The sequence below is a fragment of the Dermacentor albipictus genome, chromosome 2 (assembly GCF_038994185.2).
Source record: "Dermacentor albipictus isolate Rhodes 1998 colony chromosome 2, USDA_Dalb.pri_finalv2, whole genome shotgun sequence".
Lineage (NCBI taxonomy): Eukaryota > Metazoa > Arthropoda > Arachnida > Ixodida > Ixodidae > Dermacentor > Dermacentor albipictus.
The window spans coordinates 196,454,914-196,471,081 of record NC_091822.1 but is presented as its reverse complement, the minus strand read 5'-3'; the positions used below and the strand labels follow the sequence as shown (position 1 = coordinate 196,471,081).

The following is a 16,168-nucleotide window of genomic DNA, read 5'->3' as shown; positions in this document are numbered from 1 at the left end:
GCTGAATGTTTGGCTCAATGTTCCAACCAAAAGTGAAATGTGGCAAGCACCACTCAAATGTATCATTACAAGTTCTATGGCCCATGCCCTTTGACCCTTCTTTTAAATCAAACCAATTTTACATGCTCTGCAGGGTTAAATTTAATAGAAGTTGACCATGAACATAGCACTTTCTTTAACTTTGCTTATGGCTGCTACTAGCAGGGATCCTGGCTGTGCAGTGTGGCTGTGTTTTCCACTCTCATCAGTGTCCTTCCATCTCCGTGCTTGTACGGTTCATCTGGGTCCTAATCCTAAAAGAACCAGAAACATGCAGCTTTCGAACACGTTCAATGAGATGAACGTGTAAGCCACCTTCCATACTATTGTTACTGTCAATAGTTTTCCACCACAACTGCTGCAGAAAACCAGAGGGAAACCCCTCGCATCTCAATACACTGCTGTATTAGCAAGGGATGCAGCAGATGGTCACAAAGAGCTTCTTGAATGGACAAGAAACGTATTGTTGTAAAGCTCAGTTATAGAAAAAAACAGTACGTATAATAATGTCCAATATTGTTACACTGGAATTGCCGTGAACATTACCAACGTGAAATGTATTGCACATATTGAACTCTGGGCACTTTTGCAGCCACCAGTTGTGCTTTCACTCATCCCCGCAGCATTAGCAGTGCATGCGACTGCTTTGGAGGGCCAATAGACAGTATGCAAATGTCCGTAAGCAGGCTTTACGCCAGAGCCAACTTTCCCTAACCAAGATGGCTGCATTCCTGCTAGTAGTGCTGTTAACGCAAAGATATGCATTTTGAAACCTTGCATGGTGCAGGGAACGAACATTGGCAAGAATGATGTCACCGACTCGTACGTTGATACTTCAATTGAGATTTTGGCTCGAGGTCTGCCATCTCGGTTGTGTCAAAGAAGGTGTGAGGAGAAGTGTATTTGCAGGTTTTGCATATTGTCTATTAAACTGCCGTCCTTAACATTGTCCCCTTTCCAGGCACAATTTACACAGTTATGTAATTTGCTGCATTATATGAAGTGCCTTGTATATCACGTAAGCTAAGGAACTGTAGTGTCAGTACTTGGGAAGCTTGTGCTGATGGCTCCTTTTCTACCACTGAATAGTTGATATGTCTTGCTTGAGACAGCCATTTACAACAGATGTCCCTGCTTCCCCTCTGTATAAATGGCACTTTTTAAGTTTTAATGCTCTTTTGCACTAAACTGGCAGGCTGTTATCTCTGTGGGCTAAAGAAAGCAATCTATGAGACTAATTTTATTTGGGGACACGTCATGTGCATCAAAAATAAAATTTATATTTTTGTGTTTTTTTTTTACCAGAATAGTTATGTTACCAATGTGGCATAATATGTCTTTAAAAAGCACTAGTTGGCTGCACAAGTGCAAGAGCAACAAGACTCTCTAAGACGTAGTTGTAATGCTACAATAATTATGCTTATTTCTAGTAGCTGCTGGTCTGGCATGATGCTGTGGGTTCGACTCCCAGCAACAGCAGCCACGGCATTCTGTGTATTATGTGTACAATGAAATCGCAACGAACAAAACTACACAGTGGTTCAATGCAAGCAAGTTATATTGCAACATAGGTCCAGAATTACACTGGTTTAAGCGTTAGAGTCAATGTCCAGCTCAGCAGTATGCAAGGCAAGGCTAGAATCAGTGGAGCATCCATTCATTTTGATGTTTGCAAAGCCAATTTATCTGCCCTTAATGTTTTAGTACCATGCTGTGCTCAAGGAAATTATAGGTGCAAGTTCCAGCATAGAGAACAAATCTGGGTCTACCATATTCTACTAGAATAGGAAGCAAATGCTCACAACAGACGATGGGCATCCCGTTAGAGCAAAGCAGTATCGTAGAGTACTAAGGGAAAGCAGCACATAACTTGCAATGATGAAATGGTTGGTGCAGCATTGAAAGATATTTAGGCTGGCGACAGTTGTGGTCCACTAGTGCCATAAGCAGAAAGTGGTTCTTAAAGAAAAAGGTTCCTCATGTTGCTTTTATGCTAGCCCGATGCCACACATGCTGCCTTATATGATCCTAAACTGTTACAAGCACAATATGTATGCTGTTGCTGAGCCAATTGTCAGCTTGTTTTCCAGGCATGAAGAAGCAGAATCTCACTTCTACATACCATGATCTGCGCTTTTAAAGCGAAACTGTCTAACTCTAGCCCCCATATGCATTCCCAGATGGTGTACCCTTGGCAGCTTAGGTCCATATCAGGGATACGGCATGTGCACAAGAATGGAGACAGGTCCCTAGGGGAGAGGAGGAAAGAGTGACAACCGTGCTGTATCAATGGAGGTGGGTAGAGGGAGAAGGGGAGGAGTGTGATGATGGCGCCTGCACATGTGGCCTGCACGCTTCTGTGGTTATGATGTCATGTGCATCAGAGGTGCCAGCACGGCTGCAGCAGCGGTTGTGGTAGGTATGGGAGGTATGGTGACCGCGGCAGTGCTTGTGTCAGCATAGTGTGGTGGCGCTGCTGTAGTATGACGTCACACATGGTATATGTAAAACTGGGATGCATGCCTTAGAGCACTGCAAGGAACTGGAGATGGCAACAAGGCGCAGCACATTCACACCGGAGAAAAAAGCAGAGGGGCATTGACAGCAGAAACGCAAATACAACTAGTGAGAGCAGGACCGTGCAAAAGCAGAGAATGATTTCATAATGTATGTAGCCCATGTACGCAGCCTAACCAGCTTTGCTGGTAATCCGCCCCTATATGAATGTTGCGGCCTCATGAATTTTTTGTTCTGCAAGTTGCCATGTATTCCTGCCGCTTTTCTAGAAAAACTCCTTCAGTTTTACTTTTGAATAAAAAGCTGCTTTCCAAGTCTGATGTCAAATGTTTTATTTCTACCAGAAACACTTCTAATTTTTACATTTAAGTTTAACATAAAACATTCCTTTCTAAATAGAAATGCTACCTTATTTTCTCTGTGGCTAGTTGACACAGGACTTTCAAATGTTAAGCAAGCAGTGATGAAACACTGGAAGTTCCGCGGAGACTTGGTGAGTCTATGTAGCTGTGGGACATTTTGCTGTTCAATTACAGTGCCAAAATGCAGTACACTTACGTATGCACAAAGCAAACAGAATCTCTCAGCTCCCTCAATAATCCTGAATATTAGCTGTTTCTATCCAAGGCATATCAGTTGCACTATTACTACTACAGAAGTAAAAAAATTCTAGCCCTCTGCATAAATGCTGAGACAAGTATGCCTGCTTTCTTGCAAGCCTTACAGCCATGATGTGGCACAACAGTGCATATTCAGTCTCTAAGTCAACAACAGCATGACCAAAATTTCACATATCTTTGGTGCACATCAATTAACAGTATAAATAATGCCACTGAAACAACAACATGATAAGTTTATAACCTGAGGAAAAACGAATGTCACAGCTGTGGACTTTTATGTTGCACACTCTTCATCCAAGAAAGAAAAAAAAAGATACACCACACTCAAGGCAGAGTCTGCAAGAGATCTGCAGTGCAAAAGTATAAGACACGCGCGCACACGTCAATAATTGTGATCCTTAGGCAGCACATACACAACACTCACACTGGCCGAGGAGAAGGTCCTTGGAGCAGCCTCATGACTAGCAATCACAGACACAGCAACACATGGTGTGATGACTTAATGGCTGGGTGCAGAAGCGGTGACTTGGTGTGGAGTAGGTCACGATGAATGGAAAGCACAGTTTCTCGGTGAAGTGAGGTATGAACGCGCTCAAATCAGCAGATACCGGCATGCAGTGCACTTTAAAAAAACATTCATGATGTCCGATTATCACAACTTGAAAATTAAGTAAAAGGTACTGCATTTCCGGCCACATACTTAAAACAATCACCAGCTAACTGACCAGCGACACAAATTTGTGCAGACGGCACTTGCAGCAACTTGAGTATTTTCTTGGCAGGCACTCCTATTTATGGCCCATGGGTGCTTCTCACACAAACACAAAGTAAATCAACACAATATTTAGCAAAAGCACAAATTCCTAGACAAGAAAACCAAATCTGCACAGTAAGCACAGTAAGCATTCACATTGTAAGTCCAATCAATTAATGTGAGATAATAACCAAGGTAGCTGGAACTACTGCACATCACAAGACGCGTAATCTCCACATTGCCATGCAATGACCTCAACATGAAAACACCCTATTTTTGTACTTTAGTTTCTACACTTGTTCCGAAACGTCAGTTCCAGTACAGTAAGCATTCTAAGACAGCCAGGAAATTGTCCACAGAAAACTATTCAATGAAAAGCAAAACAACGAAAATTCAAGTTCACAACGGTCGGACAAAAGACGTGACATGCTATCAGCAACAAAGTGCTTACGTTGCTCCAAGTACTGCCTGCACAAACCTCAGGTTTAGTATGAATTATGTAACCTGATATACACACAGGTAGGTCTCACTGGCAAAACAATTATCAGTTTAGGCACAAAAACAGTGAAGAGATGCACTGTCAAACAGAGGGTACAACAAGCTACAAACCATGTACCAAAACTAGAGTAGTGCTTTGCCTGCCTCCCTACAAACAGCCAACCACCTAAGTAATGAGAAGCACAAATAACACAACGATCACTGCCTTTGGGGCATCCATGTGTTAAAAATTCGGCAGAAACTCATAATTTATATGCAATATCTATAATCTGGCCACAAGTTTGAGGCTATGTACAGGCACACATAGGCAATCCACTCAGCATATATACCTGCAGCCATTTTACAACATTCATCCAGAAACAACTAGGGAACTGTGCAGCTACTACACCTCTTTAGGGAGTTGTTAATTTAGCAAGGCAGTGCCCACTCATACCTGCTGCAGAATGTGTAAGTTATGCCAGGTGGGGTAACTCCACAACATTTCAAATCTCACCTGGCTCTCGAGCTTATGCATTTCACTCCATGCAGCATGGCCAAGCAGCACTTACTGGCATGTTCAACACTTTGTCACACTGCCTCTGCTACGGATGCACTATGATCGTTGATCTGTCACTTCTCATTATGTTTATGCATACAAACAAATCTGCACTGGCCGTTTCTTTTATCAGAGAGGGAGGGAGAAAAAGAACATGCCAAGGCCATTAAATTATGCTGCCCTTCATGCAGATGTTGCAATGAATTTTTGCGATGTGGGCAAAATGTATTTAGCTGTCCAGCTAAAAAGATATCGGGCAAATTATCTTACAAGCCACATGTGGTACCGTGGTTTGTAGCTTAAAATGCTTGGCAACCTGAATGGCAGGAAATTTTTTACATCACAATCTCCAGGAAGCCGTATTTCCGCATAGGAAGAAGAGAAAAGGGCTGCGCAAGCATGGCATAAATAGACAACCCAACAACCACAAAAATGCAAGTACTGCTGCTTGTGGGTTGAAGGGATGGGAGCAGAAGGGCTGGCTACTTCATGCACTCCGGCCAGTACTGGATGTAGTAACGTTTTGTGGTGCCTTCAAACAACCTGTCCAGCCAGTTAGGCAGTCCATCAAGCAGGTGCTCCTCGAAAAGAATGCTGCCGTACATGTCTGAGTCGGTTTCTTCAGACCGTGCGAGTAGCCGTCCCGATTCCATGTCGCTCGTTTCGGAGCCGCTGCTCGAGTCTTCCAATCCGACAAAGTCCCCAGCACTCTCTTTCTTCTGTGTCACATAGAGGAACAGAAATGAGAAAGCAGAATGAGTTTAGGGCTTTCCGTTCATAACCCTGCCACATGCGCTTCTAAGTTAAACTGACTTACACTAAAACCACTGGTTCAGGCAACAGATCAAAAGATATAGCATCAATGTGGCTTCTCAGCTACCCTACAAGAACCTGCACACTTAAGCTCTCTCAACAGTTAGAGTTTTTTACAAGCACGATCATTTACATAACATGACGTCTAGCAAAGTTCACGTGAGAGTGTTACAATCGACTTTCATTATTCAACCATGAAAGAACCAACGAAATTTTGTGTTTTATCCAGCAGGTGTAATTACAAGAGGAGGCAGAAAAAACATTCAAACACACCGCTGCTTTACGCAGCAGTACTTTGCCCGATACTAATCACACCTATCTTTCAGTGAGTTGAAAGCGGAAGACAACGTACATCCTTATCTAACATGTATTCTTGTCTAACAAGAAAAATTCAACATGCCCAGCATGTTGCACAAACTTTTGGACACTAACTATGCTTAACTGTGCTCTGAAAGTGCCAAGTTGCAGGAAAGAGGTGAGGATATACCACTGCAATTTGATGAAGCCGTACATGGACCATCAAAGAGCCGGATGACGTCAATACCAAGTTTAATGAGTGTAAGGCAACCTCCAACTCTAAGTCAGCCTGGAAGAAGTTGCAGAACACTCGGTAAGCACGGTCTTAAACTCGATCAGCTAGATGAGCTAAAGGGGCTGCTAGGAGAATATCTCGATAGATTAAGCAATTGGCTTGGTAGAACCAAACTAATAACGCACGATATAGAGCTGACATCAACTGAACCCGTAAGATCAAAACCTTACAGGGTGTCTCCACGACAGAGAGAAATTATGGAGGCAGAGATACAGTGCATGCTAGATTTGGGAGTTACTGACTTTGCTGAGAGTTACTACACGTCACCGCTAATACTAGTGGAAGCCCCTAACAAGGACTCTCGTCAGCGTGTTGACTACAGGAAGTTAAATGCCATCACTAGGAATCAGCTGTACCCGATACCCAACATTGAGGAACGAATTGAAAGAGTTAGCGCTGCTAAATACATTTCAACTATAGATCTCATGCGGGGGTACTGGCAAGTTCCCCTTTAGAAAGTGCCAGCCGCTATGCCGCATTCATCTCGTCAGTAGGCACTTTTTGCCCTCTCGCACTCAGCTTCGGGCTGAAGAACGCACCGTTTAGCTTCTCTAAGTTGATAGATATTGTCCTAAAAGACTTGCAGGAGTTCGCACTGCCATACCTTGATGATGTCACAATTTTTTCGGACAGCTGGAAACAGCACGTATCGTATTTAAAGCAGGTGTTCTTGTGGTTGAGGGAAGCAGGTTTAACGATGAAGGTGGGGAAAATGTAGGTTTGGCTGCTTGCAGGTTTATCTGGGCCATATTGTCGGCCAGGGCACGAGAGGCCTGGCTGAGCTGAAAACAGCTACGAATGGAGATTTTTCGCAACTGCACACCAAAACAGACATTTGTTCATTTCTGGGACTTGTTGGGTACGATCGATGGTACATTCCAAATTATTCGCAAATAGTAAGTCCTTTAACAGATCCACTCCAAAAAGAGCCCCGAGTAACGTGCACTGGAATAAGGACTAAGAGAATGCTTTCCAAGGTTTGAAAATGTTATTAGGTAGTTTCTTGCCCTGTGCTTCGCGCACCGGACTATACAAAGAAATTCATAGTTCAATGCGACGCAAGCGACAGGGGAATGGGCATGGTAATCAGTCAGGTTGACAACGATTATGGGGAAAATCCTATTCTTTATGCCAGCTGTAAGCTAACTGGAAGAGAGGAAGCCTATAGTGCTTCAAGGAAAGAATGTGCTTGTTTGGTTTGAGCAGCCCAGAAGTTGTTGTGTTACTTGTACGGAGCGAGATTCATCTTCGAGATCGACCAGTGCCCTCTGACACAGCTTAATCAAATGTCACAAAAAAAAATGGCTGCATGCTCCGATCTCCGATAGAGCCTCATCCTCCAAAGTACAACTTCTCCATTAGATATAAGAAGGGCAAGTTGCATAGCAATGCGGATGGCTTGAGCAGGCTAATTTGAAACTCGCGCTGTGTTTAGAGATACCGCCTATTTCCTTTTCTTTCTTCCTCCTCTTTTTTTTTTAAAGCCAAGATGATCCCCTTTCATTTAGCAGGACTCCATCCTTGATTGCCAACTTTGTCGGCACAAAATTCCTTAGAAATTTACATAGCGAAATGCACTATTTTTTGTTTCTGCACCCATGTTTTCTTTGAAGCCTGGCGGGTCTAAAGCGAGATCAAAGGTACTTCATCTCTGTGCGGAGCGTGTTGTGGGGTTTGCTTTGCTGCTGCCTGTCACAGTGAGATCTGTAGGGGTGTATGTCAGCATTTCGGAGCTGGTTGCAGCAAGCCAAGTCATCCCCCTTGCCACCACGCATTCTCTTCCTGCCCAGCAGTTATCAGCACTGGCCAGTCAAGATTTTGCGGGCCACGGAGGAGCTGTTACGATCAGCCAGCGGGGGTACTGACCTTCTAGCCTCTCCTGCACCCCTGCGATGAATCGATTCATGAAGCTAACAATGTGTACCCCTCGGACAGTCCTGCGGCGCCAGCAAGGCAAGACACGTTTGACGGATTGAGTGTTGTTCGTTGGTTCACTGTCGCTGTCACGGATCAATGGGAGCTAAAAACTCCTGGAAAAAGTTCTCTGGCCTTTCCTCACAGACTCCGGTAACTGCCACGGTTGTTTCACAGATGCTACAGCTAACTGCTGTGTCATCCCAGGAACCAAGACGTGCAAGCTTGATCTAAGTGTGACAACCCCTGTCTGCGAAGCTCCCCTCCTTTCTGTATGTTCAACGAACACAGGTGTGGAAGTGATTGCGTGAACTCTCGCCCTCAACGCGGGTCCTTCGACGACTTTGGACACTCCGATTGGATGAAGGTATGGCGGCAGATTTCCCTGGCCCAGGGATCTAGGGAGAAGAGAGGGGGTTTAAGCGAACCTTTCCAGCTCCTCAGTGTGTGCTTCAATTCAGTCATGATAGACTGTTGAGACTTAACATTTTCTACTCCTCATGTAGACATTGTAAACAAAACGTTTTCGATGAGAACATGTTCCTCCCTTCAACAACTTCCTTAGTGTGGATGAGTAGGATGATAGCATGGACAAGCTATCCCTTTTGACAGGCCCGATTCCAACTATTACAATGGCCACTGGTGGAGCTGACGTGCCAGAAAATGGTCTATTGGTGTGACTACTAGAGTTAGACGCGTGCACTGACCAATCATGTTCTCAAGGAAGAGAGAACATCTGCTTGACAACTGTCACTAAATACAGCACAATGCCTGCTTGCTCAACAGTGGGAAAGGGTACATAAAGTAAAAATACATAGGCAATGTGCATAATGTGGAGATGTGTTGGCGCAAAGCTTACCCTAAGAGCAACGGTCAGGAAAGGGCACAACACTCCTCCACTCCACAATGCACAAAGGTGCTACAGCAGGGTTCGTCGACTCTCTGACATGTTGCAGAGAAGACTACAGAATCAGATTGCCAGCAAATAAGGGTTTGTTAACCCAAGATACAACACCGTGTGGCAGTCACAGCACTTACTGGCAAAGGCTCATTGCAAGACCGATCAAGTATGCGTGTCCACTGCACTAGGGCTAACTGACAATGGTCCACCAGGCGCGAGAACGAGAAGTCGCGGGAGTAAAGGTCCCACGTAACCAACTCGTTGCGGGCCTGTGAGAATCCTGCCACAGTGATGAAGCACTAGGCAGAAGAGAGCTTGGTTGGAGATGGCGTCTGGGTGCTGCCACTCGGGAGGCCAATCAGGGCAAGTCCCGGTGACTTATGCTCGTGCGTCACTGCAGTGGCTCGATGCCAGGAGGGAGAAGCACAGTTTGCAGAGGAAATCAGCTCTGACACATAGCCATGTCTGTCATGTTGCCCCTGGGCGGCATTTCCCAGAGATTGAGCTAAGCACCAGCCACACAAGCATGTGCTGGAGGACTAGGTGCCCGCACCTCGATCCCCACAAGATACAGTAGAGCCTCGTTGATGCGATCCTGTTTCGCATTTCCTGGCACCAACATTCATAATCGAGAACACACAAAAATTACCCGATATAGTTTAGCTTCTTTTTTACCAGTTAATACATTCCCAGAAAACAGGGTCTTTTGGCACCAACTTTCTATACATCACTAAACTGTGATCGTATGCTACATTTTCCGGCCGCTGGATCCCGTGTCAATAAGAAAAGGTACGAGGTATATGCGATCAAGAGTGGTAAGCATGTGCCGTGGCAGCTTCCCCACAGTACACACCCATCCGCCCATCCGCATCACGTGAAAATGCTAATACGCACTTTGTTTCCTCTTTCAGTACCAACAAATGTCCTCACGCGTCTTCGCAGGTCGAATTCACAGCTATGAGATAAGCATCTTTACTATCTGTTTTGTGACACAGTGCCGTTGGAAGCATCCTGCATGCTCTTTAAACAGGCGATAACCCAAACACACTGCCATTCTCTGCAGCAGTCGGTACAAAGTTAGCATCATGTTTCACTCCGGCGGCATCGCATGCCGCAAAGCGTTGCTCACCAGCTCAATTTCGCTTCGGTTTCCCGTCGCCGTCTGAAAACAATATACAATAGAAAACAACAATGCGCGTATCGAGCCCCTGGTGCCTCAACGATTCTCGCTGAGTCGTCACATGAATATTTCCCCGCCAGAATACCCCGCCAGAATACCCCGCCAGAATACCCCGCCAGAAGAAGTTGCTGACACAGGCCGAATTCGAGGAGCAGAAACGCAAGCTCGCTGAAGCCACAAAAATGACAGCACCACAATGTAACGTACGACAACAATTCGCACAACGCTTCGCTTTACCACTGCCTCCTCTATTTTTTCCAATGCCAGCCAGATGCGGTCGATTCAACTGTTCACCACCCTTTCCTATCATCCTTTCCTACTCTCCCCTGTCGGCTAACGTTCACACCTGCTTTACGGTCGTGGGGGAGAGTACCATCTGAACGGCGCCTCACAGCATAAGTCGGAGGAATACTGACAGATGCGTGATAACCAGAGAGATGCAGGGACGGAACGTCTACTGCTACTCCAGTGGAACGGCAGTGCCGTGAGCTCAGACGCACCTGTGACACAAGCAGTCGTACCATTCTGGGTAGCGCCGCATCGCGGCAACTCACTGAACTAAGGCGCACTAACGGCTCCTATTGGGGAGCGAGCGATTGCACTGGCAGTGAAAAAAATAGATGAGGCATTGGCTTTACTTAGATGTCAACTACACTTGAGTCGGCCAAATTTTGTAGTGACTTCGAATCGTACGCTTTCCCAGTTAGTAAGTTTTTCTTGCATTTTCTCCCGTATGTACGGACAACATTCTATGTATTCTAAACTTTCGAATAACTAGTCAAAAAGTGTCCTACTCGATTAGGTCGTCAATTCAAATATCATTATTTGTGAACAAAATTATTTTTTGAACAGTTTATGAATATTTAGAAATGTCAACTGAGCCCAATTAAGCATAATATTTTAGGAAAAGTACGGTAAATTTTGTCTTGTGGGCGTAGTATAGAGATAAAGCATGAGAACTTATGTAGAGGAGCGGGCTGCATTGCTTAGGGTGCCATACTTTACCAGCTGTACAGTGATCATTTGCACTCTTTGAAGAGTTCTGTGCAAGTGAAGAAACTGCTTGCTTGTTCCTAATGCTCCATATGGGATTTTAATAAATAGCGTGTCATAATGTGCTATGTAATGAAAGAAACTTGCAAACATGAAGAATACGAGGATGCGAACATCATTCTATATTAATTGTGAAAACGGCTAATCATTAGTTTTTGAAAAGTATTCCATTTTATTTGGTTCTGGTATTTATTCAGTTCATATTCAATTCGGTCTCAACAATCACTATTCGCACAACCCTAAATAGAGATAGTGAGTGGAGATGATACAAAAGTAAAAAAGAAAGAAATAATAAATATGGGACGAGGAACATCCTGCATAGTCAACTTGCACATACTGCATGCAGAGAAGAATGTTATGCAAACAGGGCTAAATGGAGCAAAAAAAGAAAAAAGGCTGCATGGCACTCAATATCTCACTTGCATAAGATACACCAATAGTCAAGGGACTGAAGAATGCAGACCTGTTGTAAAGCTTGAGCGAAAACGCTGCAGCAGTAAGTGAAAAATTTTGTTAGAAAAAAAAAAGAAGAAAAATGCAGGTTAGTATATATTGCCTCAATTCCCCATCTACTGTTTGCTGTGCCATTATCGGAAATTCAAAATTCTGTTCCATGAACTAATGCTACAGACCCTTCAAGAGCAGTAAGACAATCATGCTAGACTGGCAGAATATGTTTTTTGAGGCTCCCTGATGAAATTTTCGCTCATAAGAAAGGAAAACTGCAATTGAAGGCAAAATTTCTGGGTTCATAGGGTATCCTCAAACGTCAAAACTTCTCTTATGTAAAAGAGCTTTATTATTGGCTGGTGTTTGGGTGCCAAATACCCGTAAGAGTGATCTGTGGGATAATCAAACAATTGGATATCCGTCCCTGTCGGACAGCGCAAGGAGTGCTTTCAGCCAATGAGCGTTGTGTATGCAGCATCTTGGGCAGACCTGGATAGCCAGGGACAACAAATCAAGGAGGCCCAACCACGGCAGTGATCCAAAATCATTTGTGACACTTGCATATTAGTTTTTGTGAGCATGGCCTGTTCATCAATTTCTCTTGCATGCAAATCATAGCAGCAACAATGCCACTGCTGTGATTAAAAAAATTAAATTATGGGGTTTTATGACCAAAACCATGATCTGATTATGAGGCGCGCCATAGTGGGGGACTCCGGGAATTAGGGCCACCTGGGGTATACCTAAATATAAGTATAGGGGTGTTTTCACATTTCACCCCCATCAAAATGTGGCTGCCGTGGCAGGGATTTGATACCGCGAGCCACTGCTGTGATGACTAAGATTTCTAAGTCTTTTGCGAATTTGGTTTTGACGTGCAGATAATGCTTACAGAACTTAAGAGCTTATATTTTATTTTACTTTTAGGCACAATAAAATGTTTCACCTATAATTACCAATTAATTACCTCTGACCATTTCTTGAAATTACACACTTCTATTTTTCTAGCAAAGCCGAAATGTAGTGACTGATTCGAAGTGTAACACACCTTCTTGATCACTGCTGGCTCTAGGTGCTTGGCGTGGTAGACGCAGAAGTACTTGCGGTGCCCATTGAGGGATAACACAGTACCAATGCAATTCTTTGGGTTGATGTTGAGTGGCCGTCGAACAGCCAGTGTCTGAGCGAGGATCTTGCGATACCACTCCAAATTCTTCTCCAGCAGGAGCATGGCGAACATGAGAGTCTTGTTCCTGGCATGGAACAAAAAACAGCTCAATATTATCGAAGAATGAACACTACAAAAAATGATCAGCACAGTTAAAGGATCCCACATTATACCTGAAAACTAGTTATTAGAACCGGATGAAGAATTCGTTTAGTGAACGATGATAGCACTGGCCCAGAAAGACAGCTGATGCATTTTCTCATTGCAAAGTGAGCGTGACTCTAAAAGTTGAGAATTTGTGACAAAATACCAGAAGCACCTGTCAGTTAATCCAAGTGACGTATGAACAGCTGCTAACAAATATTTGCAGACCAACCATAATAGCCTTGAAATAAGCGAATGTTGTCATGACTTGCACAGTCCGGAATTTGGGGCTTTACAGTGCAAGTTTCCCTCATAAGCACAGAAAACACACAAATCCTGGCTGTGTAGTACTAATTTGTTGCAATAATGACAAAAGGAAGTTGGAAATGAAGGACCAGGAGCACCGTAACTGTCTCACTTCTCAGTAGACACCTGAACTCTCTAGAGGCCGTCAGAAGCTGAGGCCGTGAGTGTGTGAGTGACCGAAGCTCGAGGCCGTGAGTGCTCAGGAAACGACAAATCACTGATTGTTTGTGGCTCCAATGTTCATAAGTGTTCTGCGAGATCTGTGCCTCCAAGTCTCAGTGCACTTAACTCAAGTATACTGAATTCCTTTAACAAACCACACTAGAGTGTGATTAGAACTTTCGCCATGTTCAAGAAGATTCACTGCAGATATGCAAGTTTTACCATTAAGCTATTATTGTCTGTTATTGTGACAAGGGTGCAAAAGGGCCATAGGAAGTTCCACAGAAACTGGAAACACCGCTTTGCCAAGGAAGTGCTCCAGGCTTCTAACAACAAGTGTACTTGGTGTGTACTGCATAGCTGCTTCAGAAGTTCCTTTCTGCTTAGGAAGTTGACTTTCCCAGTCAGATTATATACAGTGGAACCCTGGTTACACGTACCCCGATTTTGCAACATTTAAGGTTTTATGATGGATTAGAGCAGAATCAGCAACCTCCCCATAGAGACAATGCATTGAAAAGCTCAATTATAAGACACGAGATAACGCACATCCCATCTCACCCGACAACCAGTGCGAAACTGAGAACCCAACAGTAGACATGAGATAAGCACCGCCAGCTTCCAGCAGCCCCCTCATGGCGCCGTTCCCTCCGTCAGGAAAGGGAGAGCACCCCTTCGCATGCAGAAAGCTCTGACTGGTTTCTGGTCTCGCTCCTAGTCATAGAGCTTCTCCCTACCGTAAAACTTCATTAATTCGGATTTAACAGGATGGAAAAAAATGTCCGAATTCACCGAATGTCGAATTATCAAAAGTATCAAGAAAACGATAAACAAATGCTTGCTATGTCAACATGCTTTTATTTACCGAATGAATGAGCCAATCCTCTTTCTATATTGCACAAAAGCAGTGTGGAAGCTGCTATTCTCATCATCTCGTGTCTGATTAGTGCTTGCAGCAGCAAAGGCCTCGCGACTTCATTCACAGCGCAGCCGCAGTGTGCATCTTTATCTGAGACAAGTTTTTTACTACCGTGGGCACATCCAGATTATTTTTTTGCCAGTGAGCTGGTCACCGTTCATTGTGATGTAGCCGGCGCTCTTCATCCTAGAAAGCTTGGCAAAACAAAATTATTGTTTGGCGCAAACACTGCAGACGAAACCACGGCCGCTATCGACGCGATCATGGATGGCGACCTTGCTGTTCTGAAGGCATGTGGACAACGCATGCACCGAGTCAAAACGAAACCACCATTTGCTGCAACTGCAGACAGAACTGCGGTCGCTATCAACACAATCATGGATGGCGACTACGCAGTAATGAAGGCACGCAGCCGACGCACGTACTGAGTCAAAATGAAACGATTGTTTGCTGCAACCACCGCAACCGCTGCGACCATCACAACCGCTGTGGGCGAAACCGCAGCCGCTGTCGACGCCATCGTGGACGGTCACCTTGCGGTTATGAAGGCGCATGGCCGACACACGCACTGAGCCAAAACGAAACTACTGTTTGCCACAACTGCCGCAGACGAAACCACGGCCGCTGCTGACACGACCATGTATGGCAACTACGCAGCCATGAAGGCACGTGGCCAACACGGTGCTATGTGCGGAGGTAAATACAAGAATAAAAACTTTAGAGGCACAAACAGGCACGATGCGTTCTGGCGCTACTGTCATTCACATACGATATTCCCTGGTCACTATGGCAATGTGAACTCTGCCATTTAATTTTGGTGTATGCTCACGCCATTTTTGCTGTTTCTGCGTCGCACATTTGTGGCTCTCTGGCGCCTGCCGAGCTCCGAGTGTTGTCCGAATTAACCGCTTTGCGGCCAAATATGTCCAAATTAACGAGAGTTTCATTGCACTAAATAATGCATACGCCTGCCGAGACCAAAGAACGAGTCCAAATTATCTGATTTTCTGAATTACCGAGGGTCAAATTAATGAGGCTTTACTGTATATTGCGTAGAGGAAATCTGGCGCTACCATCTATGGTACTCTACTAATGGGCACGTGCTGTCATGGGAATGATAGCACATGGGTGTGTGAAGCTTCTGTTGGCTGGTGTTGAGTGAGGCTTCACCTAAAATGTGGATATGGCTGCACAGATAATGCATCTGTAAAATAAAATCTTTATGAAAGGTTTTCATTCACCCGTATTACATCTTTCAATGAAGTTTACCGACATGTAATGTATAATCAATAAAAAAAAGGCAAGAACAGATTGTTACAATGCGAGTGCGAACCTTGTTACCCGTCCTCCAACTTTAGAGGCCTGCTGATACTTTTTAAGTTTCATATCATTGTACGTCCAAGAACAAGCCCTCGTAATTGATTAAAAGAATGTTTCGTGCAACCCTCTCCCCTTTTCATTAATTTATCATTAAATAAACGCACCCCATCAGAACAATATTAAAGTTAAAAGCGCTTCTTATGTCCAATTAAATTGAACCATTGTGACAGATAGAATAGTGCTAGCCAGACACAACTTCAATGTGTCCTGGCTTTTTAAAAAC

The 16,168-nt window shown here is 44.3% G+C and overlaps 1 protein-coding gene across 2 annotated transcripts in view; it reads right to left on the bottom strand.

The window, feature by feature from the left end:
• Positions 1-3,434: 3,434 nt before the first annotated feature.
• Positions 3,435-16,168, bottom strand: part of l(3)80Fg (dnaJ homolog subfamily C member 16 l(3)80Fg) — a 54,575-nt gene continuing 41,841 nt past the window's right edge. For both annotated transcript variants that reach the window (XM_065427581.2, XM_065427582.1), the window contains exons 12-13: positions 12,915-13,119; positions 3,435-5,682 (exon numbers count right to left, since the gene is read on the bottom strand). In XM_065427581.2, coding sequence (XP_065283653.1) covers positions 5,446-5,682; positions 12,915-13,119 — 442 coding nt within the window. In that variant the 3' untranslated portion in view covers positions 3,435-5,445. The remainder of the gene's footprint in view (positions 5,683-12,914; positions 13,120-16,168) is intronic.